Source organism: Leuciscus leuciscus, assembly GCF_965113295.1.
Source record: "Leuciscus leuciscus genome assembly, chromosome: 2".
NCBI classification, from domain to species: Eukaryota; Metazoa; Chordata; class Actinopteri; order Cypriniformes; family Leuciscidae; genus Leuciscus; species Leuciscus leuciscus.
The window spans coordinates 57291685-57311878 of NC_138726.1; the positions used below are offsets into that span (position 1 = coordinate 57291685).

Here is a 20194-nt window from a genome sequence, read left to right on the forward strand (position 1 = left end):
CAGTAATTGCTGATAATTACATAAAATTAACATTAACTGTCTATGGTCTTGCCTCAGTGCTGGCTTCTAAAAAAAAAGAGAGAAATTTCTGGCTCTATTTTTGTATTTAAAAGTCTGTCAGAGACGTCTCTGCTGTGTCCTGATGGCATCTGTCACAGTTGCTAGGCGACAGGAGCGGTGCGCGGGAACAGCCGGTGATGTAAACAGGGAATCCTCCATGTTTTAGAGCGTCTCGTTTTACAACATTCACATCGACCTTACTTCGAAGGAATTAGCTCTGAATTAGGACAGAATTATAGCGTGACTTTCCTGTTGTTTCAGTGAAACCTTCAGATGAATAAGACTGAATGAAACGTAATGAAATATGACTAGAACAATAACACTCACTGTTTCTCCTGTTTCACGTCAGAGATGGAAATATTGTCCAGCCTGAACATCTAAATGTGGACATAAACAAATGAGTGATGATGATGTGTTTACATGCAAATGTGTTCATGTTTTATAAACAAACAGGAGTGTGAAATGAAACAAAATAATTTTCACAAAGAGATGAATTCTAAAAAAAAAATTAAGAATGTTTAAATATCCGCATGTTTTAATGAAAGCATGAAATGAGCACTTAAGTGTCTTTATCTCGTTTTTGTTGTGAATGTCTGCCGTGATCTCCTCCTCAACACCAGGGGTGGTGTGAAACAAGGAAACATCTTTATTTTCTCTTCATCTTGTCTTTTTTAATCCCTCAAACCCTCTCAACACACAAACTCTCTCAACACACAAACTCACTGCTTCATCTCACACGTTTCTTTCTCTTTGACTGGAAGCCTCAGCCTTGAGGGTTAAGGCTCTCAGTAACCAGTATCACCAGTCATGTGGAGCACATTTTCCATTCACTGCCATTATAAAGCTTGGAAAAGACAGGACATTTTTTAAATATAACTCCAAATGTATTCTTCTGAAAGAAGATAGTCATATACACCTATGATGGCTTGAGGGTGAGTAAATCATGGGGTAATTTTCATTTTTGGGTGAACTATCCCTTTAAATATGATCAGAGAAATCCAGCATTGCATCAGTTCAGGCGATGTCAGTAAAGCTTGTATCAGCTGACAATCAACTGTTTCTGATGTGTTTTGACACACACATCACAGGTTATTTTAAATCCCCACTCTTCTGTTGCATGTAAATGTACATCATCCTTTCTCATGTATTTTGGCTTGTTTACAACAACTCGTTCAATTTTGTGAATTTTAACTAGGCCTATGTTTTTTATGCGGGGATGTACCACGAGTTATACAGTCCAGCAATAACATTAAAGCAGCTGCTTAGTTGTGAATGTTCAAATATAAATTATGAATGTTTACATGTATATATTTTGCTGATTAGTCCATGTTGTTGCCAATACTTTATTCTACAGAACTTGTCAATTTACTGATACTGACGTCAATATGCAAATAAAGAAAAGGAGAGGTGGACAATGCACAAATAAGGAGGAAGTCAAATATGAAAATTAGATTTAGAACAATACACAAATGATGTGATGTGATGAATGAGGGATGAGAGCAGATATAATAATCACTTAGTTTAAATCTGCAGACAGAAACATCAGACTCAGGACAGAAACACACGACCTCTAAAGTAAGAACATGTTCATTCTTCAAACACAATTACACTTTCAGATGTTAATATTGTCTGAATGATTGTGTTCAGTGAATTCATACTGTTGTTAAGATACTCACTGAAATTGTCATATTTTACTCCATAATGAATCTGGGTATGTTTGATGTCTGAGTTTTTCCAATGTGTTTTTCCTCAGAAATGGACCAAACTCTATATTTGATTCTTCTTCTCATTGGTGAGTGTGTTTGTTGTTTTATTTATGGTTTATAGTTTCATCAGGTTTGACCCTGTTATGAAAAGCATTAAATCAAACGCTCTCTTTCACAGCTCTCTGCTCCGTATCTGAATGTGTTCAGCGTCAGTATCACTTTATAAACGTGTTGAAGAACTGGACTGAAGCTCAGAGATTCTGCAGAGAGAAATACACAGATCTGGCCACCGTTGACAACATGAATGACATGAACGAGCTGAATAAGAGTGTGAATGATGGAGGTGATCAGTATTTCTGGATTGGACTGAAGAAGATTGTTGATAATGTTGATAAATGGCAGTGGTCTTCAGGTGAACCTGCACTCTATCTGAACTGGGCTGATAAACAACCTGATGGCAGAGATTATTGTGCTTTTATGAAAAATGGAAAATGGGAGGATTGGTATTGTGATCGTAGCCTGACTTTCATCTGCAATTCGTCTAAGAGTAAGTGCAGCTCCCTACAATCACAATAAACATTAATTTATAAAAGATACACCATATTTTGTACTGTAAAATCTAATTAGTTAGACTTATAAAAAAAAAAAAAAAAGCCTGCAAACCGATTGCCTTAAAAAACAAACAAGTAAAGTGAAATAGAAATAGTATGCTTAGTTAGTATAGTTAACTTAATAGTTCACACAAGAGCTCTAGTAACTACAAAATAACTGATAGTACTTAATAATTGACTTCAGATTTACTCTTGACTTAGTATACCTACCACTGTTGTGTTTTTATCACCAAATGCTAAATGATGGACAATGGTTCACTTTTCACGTGATAATAAAATTAAGTAAATATTAAATAAAGGAGAAGCGACCAATATTACTGACATGGCAGAAATTCATCAGACCATCCGATTGCCGATCAGGAGAGGTTTATCGCCTCTCGTTTCCCTATTACACTGCACAACAAAGCTGAAAATCTGCCGCACGAGTCGCTCAAGTCAGAATTCAGCTCAAAAAATGGACGAAAATCGAAGTGTATGCCCAGCCGGACCAAAGTCCAGTTTTGAGTGGAGCATATGAAATGACCTCAAATAATTATTTAATTTGGTTCATGTTTTTTGTTTTTTTGTAGTTCCTTTTCGAGAACGGTCACTTCGTATTGTGTAGCTAATATGCAGTGGGGAAACTCTTTTCCTTGAGAAATATTGAAGCTAATAATTAAAAACGCAGTGCAGCTGCACAGCGAACACAGCAGAGCGTCTAGCTCGCCCATTGGCTGTGCTGCGGCAACTGCACAACCTATGGCCAAGCGGCTCTGACGCGCGACCCAATCAAATGACTTGGCGCCCAACACGTCAGAGCGCACCTAAATGGGCGTGGCCTTAGTCTATAAAGGAAGCCCATTCTGGCCAAATATCAGATTTTTTCTCCTTCAGCGACTCTTCACGTCTCTGACTCCTCTGAAGCCTTCGCCGTGGACACAAGCCAGAACAGCTAGAGCAAGCCTTTGTATACAGCGGACAACTTCAACTCACCTCGAAGCCACTTCTCTTCTGTCGCTGCTCTCCTGAGGCCATCCGGCGAGAAAACTTTTATATCCTTTAAATGCTTCTAAGCATATGTACATGTTTCAAAAATGCTTCGTCCACTGTGCCTTGTGCGGGCGCCTCTCTGCCTCTCTGCTCTGCATGTGCCTGGGCTTCTCCACACATAGGCTGCACTTCACTTCCCGCGCTCGCGGCTAGCTCTCCTTTCGGACGGCAAAACGCTCCCGCGCTCCCCCTGTTTCCTTCCCTCGTTGAGCCTCGACGGAAGAAGCGTGTGGTTAGATGTTCGCTCTTGTTCAGTCAAGAGAGCTACCCCGTCCTCGCGCCCTCCCGTTCTGCACGTCACGTAGAGCCCTCTCCGTAACTAAGACAGAACAAGCGCGTTTTCACTGAAACTGTTCTCTCTCGCGCACTCACCCGCTTCCTTCCCTCATTGAGCCTCGACGGAAGAAGCGCGCGGTTAGTTGTGCACACGGTTATCTCTCTTTACGACACAAGAGAGCTACCATGCCCTTCCGTTCTGTTTGTCACGCAGAGCCCTCTCCGTGACTCAGACACAACGAGTGCGTTTTCATGCCTGGAATCAAACCACGCTGAAACTGCTCTCTCTCATGACGGTTGTTCTCACTGCGAGAACAAGCCGCCACTCTCTCTGTGCTCGTGGCTAGCTTTCTGTACATCGGAGAGCTACCCCGCCCTTGCGCCTTCCCGTTCTGTACGTCATGCAGAGCCCTCTCCGTGACTCAGACACAACAAGTGCGTTTTATGCCTGGAATCAAACCACGCTGAAACTGCTCTTTCTCACGACGGCTGTTCTCACTGTGAGAACTAGCCGCCATTCTCTTGCGCCTGGTACGCTCCGTCTTGTGCGTCCTTTGCATGATTCAGACAAACACAATGAGCATCAGAACGAGTGAGCCCACACCGGCCCCGCCTCCCGCATGACTCACTTTCTCCAGAGAAAGTATTTTCTCCGGTGTTATTCAACACCTTCAAAGAGAGCTCGCTCATCCCTCACAGTTTCATCTTAGCTCAGGTGACTGTAGATGCTTTAACACTCTGGTGTCTAAGGTGTTTTTGGGGTCTTTGAGATGTTCTGACATGCCCTGACATTTGTGCTTTTTTCAGTTGCTTATAAACATATTAATGGCAAAGGTGTAATTACACTCTATTTAGCACAAACAGGGCTACCATAATATGTGAGCAACATGTATGTACATGTTTGTATTTTTGAGAGAATAATGTTTATGCATGGTTATTGAAAAAACAAAAAAATGAAAGTTTCTGAAATAAGGCCACAAAACACATTCTAAATGTGTCCACAAGACTTCTGAATAATGCATTTTGTTGCCTATAGTTTTTTCTTCAAAATGATGTGAAAATCATCCTGCCTAATCATTCACATAAAAACAATACATTGATTAAAATTTTGCAAGACACTTTTTGTTTGGAAAGGCAATATGCGTAGGGGCGTGATTCACACCTGAGAAGACAACTCATAATGAGCCTTTCATTCAGGTGTGTCACTGAGCCACAAGAAAGAATGCAAGGACAATATATATATATATATATATATATATATATATATATATATATATATATATATATATATATATATATATATATATATATATATATATATATGTGAAAATCATATATACAGATGGTGGACAACCAGAATGAGACTTTTACCGCCGCCGTTCCCGCGGCGGCAAAAATGGGATGTGTATTTGCTGCCTTTTACCGCTGAGTGGCGCTGTAATCACAGACTTTGAAAAGTGTCAGTTTATTCTCTTTATGACGTAATCTGCCGCGGCAGTAATCTGAGCTGAGGTCACAGATAAATTCAAGATAAATATTGTGGTTAAACGAATCAAATTCATTCAATTTAAACAAAGTAGACACACGTTAACATTGTGTGCCCAGTTTTTCTATAATTTAGAAAGGCTATGTCAATAGGTTACTTGTCATTTACTTCGTGTTATTTTAATGTGTTTGTAGATTTATTAACTGAAACATAACAGTGAAATAAATTAAAATAATTTACCGTAAAATTAAAACATTTTCAGGACTTGCAGTTACTAACCGATGTTAGTCGATGTTAACAAAGCATTCTTTGTTATATTCAGAATTAAATAGGCTTACATGTTGTTATGATTATCAATTGAATTCTTTAATAAATAATCAACAACAATGCCTATTACTGCCGCAGCAAAAATAAACCAGTCGAATTTCAAAGTCGTTCGCGAAATGGCTATACCGGGTGGCGCAAGTGACAGGGCAAAACAGCAGCAACTGCGGCATTTTAAAAGGTAAGTTTCCTATCTGTTTATTTAAAAAAAAAAAAAAAAAAACATGGCGCAAGATCTTGAAAAAAAACAAAAAAAACTTTTTTCATTATTTGAACAAAAATGAGACTGATTGAATATGTAAAAATATAAACAAACAAAGCAGAGAATAAAACAGACTTTTAGGGAACGATAGCTCAGATGATAGCTCAGTCTATCGTCTGATAGCTCAGACGATAGCTATTCTATCTATATTCTATCTGATAGCTCAGACGATAGCTCTGTGGTCAATGCATTAACAATAGCCTCCCGGAGCTTCAAACGATCTGAGATCGAATCTCAGTGTAGCTGACAGTGTTTATGTTTTTCCGTTCTTGATGCTTAAATATGCATCTGTTTATTAAAGTCAATCATCTTGTTTAATTATCAATTGTACATTACAACATAAATTTGCTACATTCCAGTTGAGCCGCTGCATTAAGCTCGTCTTTAATCTGCTAAATTATTTTTTTTGTGTGTGTGAATCATTCACGAGATTGAGATGACTGACAGTTATACCCGGCCATAGCAACGGAAGACATTTTTCAAAACAGATCGAACAAATCAGAAAAATACTTTCAATACAGTATTGCTTTCAATTAAAAAATAAACAATGAAAATGTAAAAGAAAAAGAAAATTAATTAAGTTTGAAAACCCATCGCACATTTCAAAGTATGAATAAAGTGTCGGGACAGTTTTTTTATTTAAACAGGGTTGCATCGATAGAGTTTATTCCCTTTGTGATGCAAAATAAGAAACACAGACTCTTATTCTTGCAACATTTTACATTTCTATTGTCAAAGAAATTGCAGCTCAATTAAAACGGTACAAAACGAAAAAAGTTCAAAGCAACATAAATTAAGAACAGGCGTTTTTCTTTGCCTCTCTCGCGCTGGATATTTTTTTAGTAAGTTTGGTCTCCCTCACTGCGCGCTTTCTCGAAATTAAGCATTTCAGCGTAAAAAAACAACATACAGCTGATAATACTGTATATGTCGCTGTGTGTCATCCACACAAATCACGGAAGAAAAAACTGTAACAAATAGCTTTTGTTCCTTCAAATATACAACATGCCTTGCTGAATTCACCTTACAATAAAACGAGGTGGGTCGCGAATTAAAGAGCTCTGTATCTGCTAAATTGAAATTGTGTGTAGAAAACCTTTAAATATAATCAATAAAACTACAATATATAATTTAATAAGATATAGGGCCTACTGTACGTAGGCTATGGACTTTTGGAGATTTTGAGATTAATCCTTAAAAGAATTTTGCCTTTGCCTGCTCATCAGGCTGGCTCGGACACTCTCCATATGAAAGACGGAACATTAACACCTCTGTCCTGCACCCCCACGATAAAGCAACTATTGCCTTCTCCAAACCCCCCACAGGCTAGCTGAGTTTGCAAAACAAAACAAAGAGTTTGCCACTCGTCGTGGTGTGCCAAAACACTTAATTATTAACCTCAATATTTCATTCAAAACAATCTCAAAACGCTTTGTGACATTTTGAAAAGCCGTGGATGCATTACTGCCACTGGAACCATGAACGCAACAGAATACTGGTTCTGATTTTATTGTTTGTCGTTTAAACGTCATGTCATATATATATATATATATATATATATATATATATATATATATATATATATGTTTTAGAACTAGACAAATCTCTCTGCATCAACAATAGACTATAAAATGCATTATAAAAATATCAGTAGTCCAAGTTAGTTCGGGATTCGAACCCGTGTCATCTAAATGATCGTAACGTAAGTTCAACCACTCGGCCACGATTCACTCGTTGCGACATGGCCTAACGTTCCAGTATGTGTTCGCTCACACGAGCGAGAAGCGCTCTTCATTCAAATGAACGCGCCGCCGCGTTTGTCGAACACTAATTCAACATGCCAGAATAAAACCTGGCTTTATGCATAGCGCCACTCGTCGTGGTGTGCCAAAAAATGTACAATAATTTAGTTTAATTTATTTCAGTGTTAATGTTTGAGTTAAAAAAATCCTCTACAAATTAAATTAACACAAAGTCGGCTATAAGAGTCCTTTATAGGCTACGTAAAAAAGCAAAGGGCTTACAGTCTTAACATTTAGGCTACTTTGCTTAAATTCGATACATTTATTTTCAGTAGGGCCTAATAAATTTGTAGGGATGTAATTTCAGTATGCTTTACCAACGCTATGTATTCAATTAAAGTTCCAAGAGGTCTGGTCTCTATATTTCCTTCCCAGCTGACACTAATATGCAAGTGCACAGCAAAAATCACAACTTGTGCTTGATGCGAACGCAAGTTATTTAAGGTGTCTCAACTGTACACATTCTACCCTACAGTGTGAATTCGTTACAAGGTTTCATTTAGCCTAATTAAATTAATGTGCAGCAATTTGTACAAATAGAGTCTATAGGCCTACTATACTGTTGTAGCCATTAAATAATCTCATTTAGTATCATATTTGTTAAAATATTATAATGTTATTTTTTTCCATCTATGTTGAATATGAAAAGTGAACAGCACGAGTAAGATAGGATGCATTATATCGAGAGATGGATATGGAGTGGGTCAGACATGATTTTGACCACTTCATTAAGTTTTGTTTAGTAGAAAACCTTTCTTTAAAGTGAATTTCGTTTTCTATAAATTGTATCTTAATTTTAATAAATTTTTCATCAACCAATTGCTGGATTTAATAAGTAAGAGAAGCAAATATAACAGACACTAATCATGGAGGCGCCCGCGCGGTCACTTGCGTTGCACGTCAGCTGGAGCGCATCTCATCCTCCTAACTTAACGAAACTCAGCGTATGCCTCACACAGACATGATAAATACATCAAATACACAAAGCTTGAAATGTCTTCAAACGAAATAATTCAAAACGAAAAGAAAAAGGCTACTCTCTGATTATGTCTTTATGTGCATTTCTCTCTAAGTGCGTTCACTACAAATATGGCGATCGTCAACTTCATCTTTGCAGTCGACACTGTCAGAAAACACTAGTTTATTGATAAAAATCAATGCACGCATCACCGGATTTACAAATACACATCTTGCTTGTTGCACGCACACATATTATGTCGAAAAAAAAGAAATATTATGTTGAAATAACATTATTATTAATAATACATCTTTTAGAATATTTGATTAAATGCTGATTGTTGCGCTTGTTCAATTTAATAAAATTAAAACTTTAAATGTGATAATTAAAATAATTGAAAATTAAATATTTAGTGGCCAAGTTTTGCTAATTTATTATATAGGCTATTATATGCCTATTGCCTATATTAAGTAGGTCATATTAAGGCATATATTAAGTTTTTTTAGCTGTTATGAGAAAAATAAATCTAACGAAATCTAAAATCTAAATCTAAAAAAATAATTCTAACGCCAATTCAACATGCCAGAATAAAACCTGATTTTTGAACAATGCGTAACGCCACTCGGCCTGGTGTGCCAAAACACTACATTTTAAACTTCAATGTTTAATTCAAAACAATCTCAAAACGCGTTGTGACATTTTTTTAAAGCAGTAGCCTAGCCTATATACATTAAGGGCATTGAAACTAGGATCTTAACTAAAACGCGTTCCACGTAATCTCTCAAAAATTATGCCACACTACTCCATTTATTTATTTTTTAAGGACTGCTTTTGAAATCACTATAAATTACTATGCAATTGTATCGCTCACGAGAGCTCTTCATTTATCTAATTCCTCAATAGAATAGTAAAAATATTCAGCGTCATTGCTCCTAATATCGTCTCTATTTTTAACTTTTGATTCTATTTTTTCAGTTCTAAAATTGATTCTATCTTTGGTTCTATTCTGTTGTAGCCTAATAGGCCTATTTATATATATGAAAAATATGCCTATTAGGCTTAGGGTTTTATATTTAACCCACTTACATTTTAAAATACGGCAATTGCTGCTGTTTTGCACAATGTCCCTTTGCGCCACCTGGCGGTCATTTCGGGAACGACTTTGAAATGCGGCTGGTTTATTTTTGCCGCGGTGATTTCGCCGCGGCAGCTGGCGCGGCGGTAATAGGCATTCTGGTTGTCCACCATCTGTATATGCTACAGCGCACATTCTATCAGCAGCAGTTCTGGCGCTATTATATATATATTATATATATATATAATAGGGACCGTTCAATTTATGGAAGGGGCCACCGGAGGAAAATAGGGGAGGGTCATGTCTTTTTATTCTTTGTTGAGGGGAGGGTCATTCAACTTTTTTTAGTCTGGGGGAGGGTCACCCAACTTTTATATACATGAAAACAGCAACATTTCAAAGTGGCTTGTTTGGTGATATTTTTTTCCATTTAGCTCCATGTTGATCTCGCGTTATCAGCCCCCCTTCGATATCAGATGGGTCTGACCCAACAAAAATCCAGTTTGGCGCTGTTTGACAGTGCGCGCGCACTTCAGTTCGCGCTTAGAAAAAATGCATCATGTCAGAACAGAATGCCAATGAAATGTTTACCCGGCAAAGCTTTAAAGCACGAGCAAATAATGAACTTTTGTGATTGCGAATAAGTGCACAGTGTCCTGTGAGTGTAACTCTACCACTGCATTAACATGTGATGTGAATGTCGAGTTTTACAGTATTGCGACTGGGCGCCAGAACTGCTGCTGATAGAATGTGCGCTGTAGCGCGATACTACCATATTTTAGTTCCATTCTTATTTTGTTTCCACGATGTGTAAGATGTAGGGCTACCACATCTTTAAATTACTATTAGTATTATTTAAGTTAACATAATAAAATACGTAGACCTACACCACAAAAACTAGTTGAGGATAAATTCGTTAAAATTGGGCGATTCCAGTGTTATAGACGTAACATTTGCAGTCAAAACTTGAAATATAAATTCTCAGAAAATGCATTTAATACCAATATTTTGGAGTCAAGACATTAGAAAAATAAAGGAGTCAAGACATTAGAAAAATATCAGTCTACACATTAAATTTTATATTTAATATGAGGGAAATACACATGTGACGTGACGTGACACAAAAAAATCTTTAACTTTTAGGTGGCAAAATATGTTTTAGTAATTCTTCTATAAATTACACTGTGCAAACCAAAAGATATATACCCACCGGATGAATAAAGATCGGCCTCCACAGAACATAAAATATTATTTTTATTTTATTTTTCGTGTTCGCATTTATGTAAAAAAAAAAAAAAAAAAAACAATGTTACAGGCGTGACAGTTCTCCATTACGGACATGACTGCTCTGAAAGCGACTTTAAAAATTTCACAGAGACCTCAAACAGAAAGCACAAAGCCTTTCTTTAAAGTGAATTTCATTTTTTTATTGATTGTATCTTAATTTTAATCAATGTTTCATCTGGATTTAATAAATAAGAAGTAAATATAGTAGAAAATAGATAATCACGGAGGCGCGGGCGAGTGAACTGGACTCTTGTCTCATAAATTAACCGAAACTCAGCGTAAGGTATGCTACTTGCCTCACAGACCTGAGAAATATATAGAAAGCTTGAAATGTCTACTTTTAAACAGAACAATTCAAAATGAAGGAAAACAGACTGCTTTCTGCTTATGAAATGTGCATTTCTCTCTGGCGCGTTCTGAGAAGATCGCAACGCAACGTCAACTTCATCTTTGCAGTCGACACAGAAAACACTTGTTTATTAATAAACAATTAAAATGTTTCCTTGCTATATTTGACATATTAATAATCATTACTTTTGCTGGTTCTTTGTGACAGCTTTTAGATGCTTTATTGGCAGCCCCACCCACATGTTGAACGAGTCACAAACATCAGCACCGAAAACATGATTTTTTTCAAATCTAAAATCAAAAATCGTGATACGAACCGAATCGTAGGTTTGGTCTATCGTTACAGCCCTAGTAAGATGAGAAAGCAAGAGTTTATGGTTTAAAAAACAAAACAAAAAAACAATGGCTATCTGAACATCTTTGCCAAGCGCAAACCAGTACAGAAGTAGGCTAATCAATAAATTATCGGGGAGGGTCATGCCTTTTTTCACAAACATTTTGGAGGGTCATAGAAAAAATTATTGCTGGCGAAGGGAGGGTCATGTCTTTTTTGACAACAGATCTCAAAACTCCTCCGGTGGCCCCTTAAATAAAAAACGAACAGTCCCATACAAAATTGGTTCACAGTTGGATCTATCCTTGTATTTATTTATTTTTTGCTATTTTATTAAAAAGGTTATACAATTACAACAACAATTACAATTTTAACAATATTTCCAGTGTAATCTTTCTTTGTAAAAACTAAAGTATACATTTTATCATACGTATGAATATAGCCTACATTGGAACAAACACTATAATAACATCTTAGTTGATGACTTTATTTTTGACAAAACATAATATAAATATATATATAATATAACATATGAGAAGAAATTGGCAACATTACAAGCTTATTTGATGTGGCAGTATTTTACAGTAAAAACTTTATAATCTATCCGATTTTTCTAGTCGATTTTTACTCATCTCAGTATAGCAATAGAGTTTGGTAAAAGCTGTTCATTCATTCACACACAAAAACGCGATTCATATTTAAACAGTCTTTTTGCGTACAAACACTATTGCGATTAGAACAAAGCAAATATAGAACTGACCTATTCCTCAGCTGGATCCGTTGCTCCTCGAAATTAAACGTCCAGCACTTCTGAGGTAAATTTTCCAGGATTATTATTAAGATAGTGTTATTCCTCACAGTGTCGTAAAGTACATGACTCTGATTACTCGCGGTGTGTGTTATCCAGCTGATTGTGGGTGTTCACAGGTTTGCATGGATGCTTCAGATCATTTGCGTTTGAATAGCGCGCGCTCTCCGTGGGCGGGGTCACATTAAAACTTAATGAGCTGAGATGAGAACGACTGTCATCTCTCTCTTTTCACACATATTACATAAACTGAGAATATTAGTTTTTTATATAAATTACTTCATTTAAAAGAACAGAATTCAAGCTTCATGCCTGTGTGCCTGTGTGACTGTTTGACTGAGTATTCGCTGGGTTATAGTTCATTTTCAGACGCGTTTCAGAATGGACTTCACTGACAGAGAGAAGGCATAACTTGCATAATTTGTTTATTTTTCTTTATTTGGAAAAAAGCACAGCAGTTTGTTTTTATTGTGAGAATACACAAAAAAAATATATACACTTAACAGGATTGAATGATGTATGACACTTGTATGTAAGATCAAAGTCAACAGAGTATTTTGAGTCTCTTTTGCACTGATAAGAAAAAAAGCGAGCCTATCGCGCCGGCGCGATAGCTGACCCCAGGGGGTTAACTGCAGCAAGGGCCCGTTACGAGCACGCACCCCCTGCAAACTAACGCTGCTTTATCAGAGAGCCAATAAGCACAATAAGAGCACTTCTCTGTCAATCCAAACAAACAGAGTGGACTATAGCTGCAGTCAATGGGCCCGCTGTAATGCGCGCACCGCTGCAATCAAACGCTGTTCTCACAGCAGAGTGAGAAATAAATGTTTCCCCTACAGCCCCCCGCTCACAGGTGGCTGGAAACGTTCTCAAATCAGTCACCAGGCCCGTTACAAAGTACGCTCCACTGATACCGCACACTATCACTCCAGTCAGCACGCCTGCTGCGAAGCGTGCGCTATCACAGATAGTCACTGCCTCTACAGCAGCTCTGATAGAGCGAGACATGAGTGTTCACAAATCAGTTCGAACCCGTCATAAGACACGCACCACTGAAATAATGAAGCACAAAAGAGCATATTTCAAAACCAACACACGGGTAATAGGTCCCCCTATGCTAGGCGGCCCATCCCCAATTTCCATTCAACCCCTAGCCACACAGGTTGAGGCCTGGCGAGCCATCCCCAAGTGTCAAACTCAAATAAAGCACAAAATGAGTATGTTTCACACACACAACACACAGGTAATCGGTTCCCCTTCACTAGGCGCCCTCCCTCAGTTGTCACTCTATCTCTGTGTCAGGCCTGTCACAGCCCAGAAGAGAAAATGTGCACAAAACTCAACACAAGGGTATTAGGTCCCCATATGCTAGGCGGCCCAGTCCCATTGTATATTCAAACCCCAGCCACAAGGGCCCAGGCCTGGCAAGCCATCCCCAGAGTGTCGAAATGGGTTTTGAACATTATAAAGCCAGTTCGCTCGCAGACCTCCACAGTTTCAGGCGGTCGTCGAGACCTCGGTGAGCCCTCACACCGAAGTGCAAAATCTGCTAGCAAAAGGGGCGATAGAATTAGGTACCAGTCGGGCGTGCTTATGGGTGTGACCGCCAGGAGGAAGGTAATTTTCACAGATGCCTCCAACCAAGGTTGGGGAGCGCTGTGTGAGGGCAAATCTGTCTCCGGGCTCAACCAGAGCTTACATATCAACTGCCTGGAAATGAGGGCACATTTCTGCCAGACCTCAGGGGACACCACGTCTTAGTCCGCACGGACAACATGTGAGTGGTGTCCTCGCCAGGGTGGCCTCAAATCAGGCAACCTGTACTTCATGGCCAGAAATCTCCTCCTTTGGTCGCATGCCAACCTACACTCTCTGAGAGCTGCTCATGTCCCGGGAGCCCAAAATTTGGGTGTGGACATGCTATCGAGAGACAACACTCCCCCAGGCGAGTGGTCTCTCAAGCCACAGATGGTTTGTCTGTTATGGATTGTATTCAGCAAGGCAGATGTCGACCTCTTCGCCTCGGAAACAACACTCATTGCGCAATGTTCTTTTCGAAGAGCAGGGACGCGCTGGCCCATCCCTGGCCCAGACGCCCTCTATATGCGTTCCTGCCAGTCTCTATGATCCCTCAGGTCATCAGACAGATCGAGGAGAGTGGATGCCCAGTCCTTCTAGTAGCCCCCCTCTGGAAAACCCAAGCGTGGTTTCCAGAGCTGGCGAAGATGATGGACATTGTTCCCTGGCCAGTGCCAAGGAGGAAAAATCTCCTCACACAGGTGAATGGAACGATTTGGCATCCTTGCCCTGACTTATGGGCCCTGCATGTGTGGCCCCTCAACGGGTATCCTGGGACCTCCCAGGGAAGGTCTCGAATACCATCACAGAGGCTAGAGCACCGTCTACCAGGCGCCTCTATGCTCTGAAGTGGTCAGTATTCACTGGCTGGTGCTCAGCCAGGGGCCTTGAGCCCCAGTCATGCGAGGTGTCGGTGGTACTCTCCTTCCTGCAAGAGCTTTTGGATGCGGGTCACTCCCCATCCACGCTCAAAGTGTATGTGGTAGCCATAGCAGCTTACCATGCTCCTGTGGCTGGCCAGTCACTGGGTAGAAACGACTCCACCTGTTAAGCTTCACCAGTGCGTTGGCGCACTGAAGCGTTTTTTTAATTTATTTAGTTAAAAGTTACTATCAGATTTAATGTTATACCTTGACAAACTATACATCATTAAAAATATATAAGACTCAAGTTTCAGTATTTGACCACTATTGTATTCTGAGAAACTTATAGTGCCAGTTATGTCTTAATTTGTGTCAGGATTTATGAAATGGAAAAATGCGTCGATACCTTTAATATGAATTATGAGCGTCAGCTGGTCCATTCAGAAAAAAAAAAACTCTGTGCTGTCGTCATGACAGTGCTTGACAAAACAACGTCACTCAGGGCTTTAGCTCAAAAATGTGCAGATTTGGAAAAATATTGATAGATTCTGAAATATTTACATCATATTTCTATAGACAGGAATAATATTTACTGAATTTATACCCAAATGCGTCGATGTAATCATTATAAGCGCTTTCAGACTCTGATGTATTGTGTTTTCAATCCATACCAACAGCCTGAGGGCGCTATATGCACAGTATTAGTCCATATAATGAGCATGAAGAAGAGCCATAATCATGTGACATTCCAGGAAGTCACGGACACACCATAGACTGTAAAAAATATGGACAAAGTGTCTGTGACGTCACCCATAGACTTCTGAAGAACGGTTTTGAGGCCGTTTATGGGGGGTATGGGCGGCGCCATATTTCAATACAAATGTTCAGAAAGGATAACTTACAGGTATGATGTGTTGTGTCAGATCATGGCCGAGACGTCAAATTTCAGGAATTCCACTCGGCGCAGCCTATGCTCGTTGTCAGCTGTCAATCAAGCTGTCAATCGCGCCCTTATTTGTCATACATTTTATATCTAAATACGATCTAAACTAACAAGTTAGAAAAAAATTCACCCCCCTCACAGTTGTCAGGCACTCGGAACCTATCGAAAAATACAATAAAAGTCCATGGGACCAACCTGCAAAAACATGAATTTATGCTGTGAAAACGGACATTTTAACATGGGGGTGTATGGACATTTGCTCCCTTTTGGGACCTTCCCCTAGCGGATTTTCGATGTATTGCAGTTTTTCGCACTTCCGGGTAGGCTTCATTTTTCAGATTAGAATGTTGCCGCTTGGGACACACAAACAGCTTACAGAGATCGCTGTAACATGCAGATATAGAGGTTTTGAAGACAATAAACATGATTGCAATGATATTTGATTTGCCTGTGTTCTTCAAGCCATGCCAGGTATTTTCATCATAATAGATTATATTTATAATGTAATGCTAATCGATATAGACTTTATCATCGTGCAGAATACTAAAAAATTATATATTTTCTGTCAGATTTTTTTATCTCAAGCCAAATTAGATCACAGAAGATTATTTAAAACACTCGACTTGCGTTATAAAGTAAGTTTGGAGCACAAACATGGTTTTAATCTCATAAATGGTTGTGTATTGATGGTGTGCTAAGCTAACATGCTAGCTAGCCCAGGTGCACCTTCCACCTAAGTTAGCAGTTATTCTTTTATGATTTTTTTTCTAAATAGGAATGCTTACTGAAATGTTTCTTTATTCAAGACGGGCATTTTAAGTGAGAACTTTGATAAATGAAATTAGGGATTGAAACCCTATGAATAGCATGTGAATAGCCAGTCGTTAGTAACTATAATGCAGATAAAAGATATGCATATTTAGAGCCATAACCAGGCTGGAGAGGTGTGATTGTGTCCAGGAGAGACTGAGACTGAATGGGGCTTGTTTGCACCACAAACAATAGAGACAATAGACTGAATAGATGACTTAGAAGATGAAAATAAACATCAGTTGCATTTTAGAGTCTAATCAAAATAAAGTCACATGACATGATCTTGAAAAACATTTAACTAAATACAGAGTTTTAGACTTATCATCTCCAGGTTTTACATATAACATGGTCAGACATGTGGCTGTAGCTGTAGTGCATTTCTAGATTGCTACAGTGCCAACTTCAAATATATTTTCATGAGGATGTTTCATAAAAATAAATTTCTAATAACTTTACAAAACTTTGAAGCTATTTATAAAAAAAAAATTCATTATGACAATAATTAATTCTACATTTACAATAAACTGCCAGGTGTCAGCTTTCAAATGAGATCGTACTTGTGCTTTTAGTACAAAGGGTTCTTGAACTGTATCTGTTTCAGTTTGGGTATGCCATTTCTGGGGATTTTCCAAAAGTGGGGTTGCAGCTTAACAGGTTAAAGGAGCCAGGAGAATCTCAGCTCTTTGTTTGCTTCGCTAGCCGCACCAAGGGGCTCCGGTCACGAAGCAGAGGCTATCTAGATGGATATTGGTTTCTAGCAACATCTCTTCTAACATCTCTCTAGCATATGAGGCCGTGGGTCAGGTTTGCCCCATAGGCGCTAGAGCCCATTCTACGAGAGACATGGCCCCTTCATGGGCTTGGTCTAGTGGTGTACCAATTCAAGACATATGTGCGGCGGCCGGCTGGTCCTCGCCGTCTACATTTGCGAGATTTTATAACATGGAGGTTCCTTGCCTGCAGGCTCAAGTCCTCTCAGTATGATAATTAGATCCGACAATGTCCGGTCTTATCAGTCTTCCTATTACTGTCCATAAGCACAATTGTCCTGGGACTCATGTTTGGAGCGAGCCTGGCTCTATGCTCCAGCCCCTTATTCATGAAACCCGACTCAGGTCTGGTTACTGTCACTGTATTGGGGTTTATTATGGCTTGTTTCTGTGAGCATCGGGGTGTTTCCTTAGGCTCCAGTATTATGCAGCCAGTTGCTAATAGTGTGGCATTTTACATTGTGTCCCCACTGTGTATTAGCTACGCAATACGAAGTGATTGTTCTCAAAAGGGAACATACTCGGTTACTAACGTAACCTCGGTTCCCTGAGAGTAAGGGAACGAGTATTGCGTAGTCTGCCGCACTATTGCAATCTGCCAGGATGTTTCGCTTCATTCGATTTAAACCTGCTATTTGGCAAGAATGGGATTCCTTTATAGACTAAGGCCACGCCCATGTAGGCGCGCTCTGACGTGTTGGGCGCCAAGTCATTTGATTGGGTTGCTTGGCCATAGGTTGTGCAGTTGCCGCAGCACAGCCAATGGGCGAGCTAGACGCTCTGCTGTGTTCACTGTGCAGCTGCACTGGATTTTTAATTATTAGCTTCAATATTTCTCGAGGAAAGGAGTTTCCCCATTGCGTATTAAATATGCAATACTCGTTCCCGTACTCTCAGTACGATAATTGCACTAATATTTAATGTAAAGGGGATAAATATCCCCTCAGAAAAGCCTCAGAAAATAAGTATACTGTTGGGGGCGTGGTGAGAAGAAAATACTAGTGAGTAAAAAGGGAGAGAATAAGGGCAGTTAACGCATGTTGTTGTTCATGTTAAAACTTTCAGCCCCAAAAATATGTCGCAGAAAACAAAAGAGGAAAACAACCGGGGCAAATAAATCTACAGAAAAGAAAAGGTTGTATTTTAGAGATACTTAACTCTTGGCACTGTTTCAAGTGTACTTAGACTGTAAAGGCTAATAAATGGAATTTCCGTTTAAGACAGCAAAATGTTGATCAACCAAACTAAATAGGGCGAGCCTTACCTCTGTTTAATGTAATGTTACTCTAGTTAAGTGTACGTGGGAAACCATGGGATGACCAAACCAAACCTGCTATCAGAGAAAGTAATGTTGGTCGGCTTATATCTTTAGTAGTGGTCATGACCTCTGACTAGAGAGTGTTACTATAATTCAAGTGTATACAGATCTATGGGGACTAAAAGTTTGTGATTGTGGGGTTCGCGTTAAACGGCCGGCGTGAGTCCCTGAACAACATTGGTATCCGAATGAACAAGTACAATAAGAGTAAAGAGTTAAATGGAATAATCAAATGTCTAGATAAATGATCATATAAAAGACCAAAAACCAAATGGCATTCCAGCCTAAATTCAAGGTCATGATAAAATGTAGTTAGATTACATTTTAATTGGAATAAAAATAATTTGCACACTGAAAAGACCAAACGCACAGGAAACCTTCACCCAATCTGGAAACCATTGTTGTACAAGTGGGTGGGCCCTACACCTGCAAAATGTATAGCCTACTTTAAATTATAAATTCAGTAATATCAAACCATTGTTTTGTCCAACGTAAATGGTAATGAATTAATGAATGCATAAAATGTCAACATATAATAGACATACAAAACTTGCCTCATCTTGATATTTATGAACAAAACTCTTATCCTGAGAACAAAGTTTAATTATTGTCTTAATGTATGTCAGTGTGCTTTTATTGTGTTCACTTGTTACCTGTATAAAACAAATATATTAAAGAGATTTTGTTTGGAGATCGTAATAAAAAAAAGTAGATGTGATAAACCATCTCAACACCTTGATCTGCGTAATATATGAAATTGCCTGATTCATTCCGCTTTCAGGATCTCAACACAAACCTGTAAAAACGTCATTCTTAGATTAACTTTAACTGAACTCACATAGACACATTGTCCATTACAAAGTGGGGGAAAAAAACAACCAGACTAGAAACAAGACAAACACTAACAATATTATTAATATTGCAAAAAATATTCATATGTATATATTATTAATCTACAATACAACATTTTGAATGTAATTTTTACTGACATATTTCTAAGGACTAGTTAACGAACATAGCTGGAGTTTAACGTCTTCATCTGTTTGATGTTTCTCTCATTCAGCTCTTTGTGTCTGAATACAGTATTCTAGATAAACATCCCAGCTAACAATTGTTTGGTCTAAGAATGTTTTCCAAACTTTCAGTTTTGGTTATTGAAACGTTAAAATGTCCTTGATTTTTTTATTAACAATTCAGCATTCTAGGAACATTGACATGTAACATTCCACGAACATAATGTCATTAAGTTAATGTTGATAAAACATCATTTAAAGGTGCAGTGTGTAGATTTTAGAGGAAATTGCAATCAACGGCTCACCCCAACACTCACCCCTCCCTCCTCCCTTTCGAAGAAGCTACGGTGGCCAAAACAGGACAGACATGTTCTCATCTGAGACAGCAGAGAGTAGCCAGTCAAGCAACATTGTTTGAGTTTGTGGTAAAACGAAGCAACGTTTGCAATAGGCATTTACCCTTTGAATTACCAAAGTACACCTTTGTGTGCACAGTAGTGAAGCAATGCCAACAAATAAGTTACACT

General features: G+C 38.7%; 1 protein-coding gene across 1 annotated transcript in view; it reads left to right on the top strand.

The window, feature by feature from the left end:
• Positions 1–1607: 1607 nt before the first annotated feature.
• The window catches only part of LOC309493247 (C-type mannose receptor 2-like), a 54618-nt gene continuing 36031 nt past the window's right edge, over positions 1608–20194 (top strand). The window contains exons 1-3 of the mRNA XM_082162409.1: positions 1608–1635; positions 1814–1852; positions 1945–2313. Coding sequence (XP_082018535.1) covers positions 1816–1852; positions 1945–2313 — 406 coding nt within the window. The 5' untranslated portion in view covers positions 1608–1635; positions 1814–1815. The remainder of the gene's footprint in view (positions 1636–1813; positions 1853–1944; positions 2314–20194) is intronic.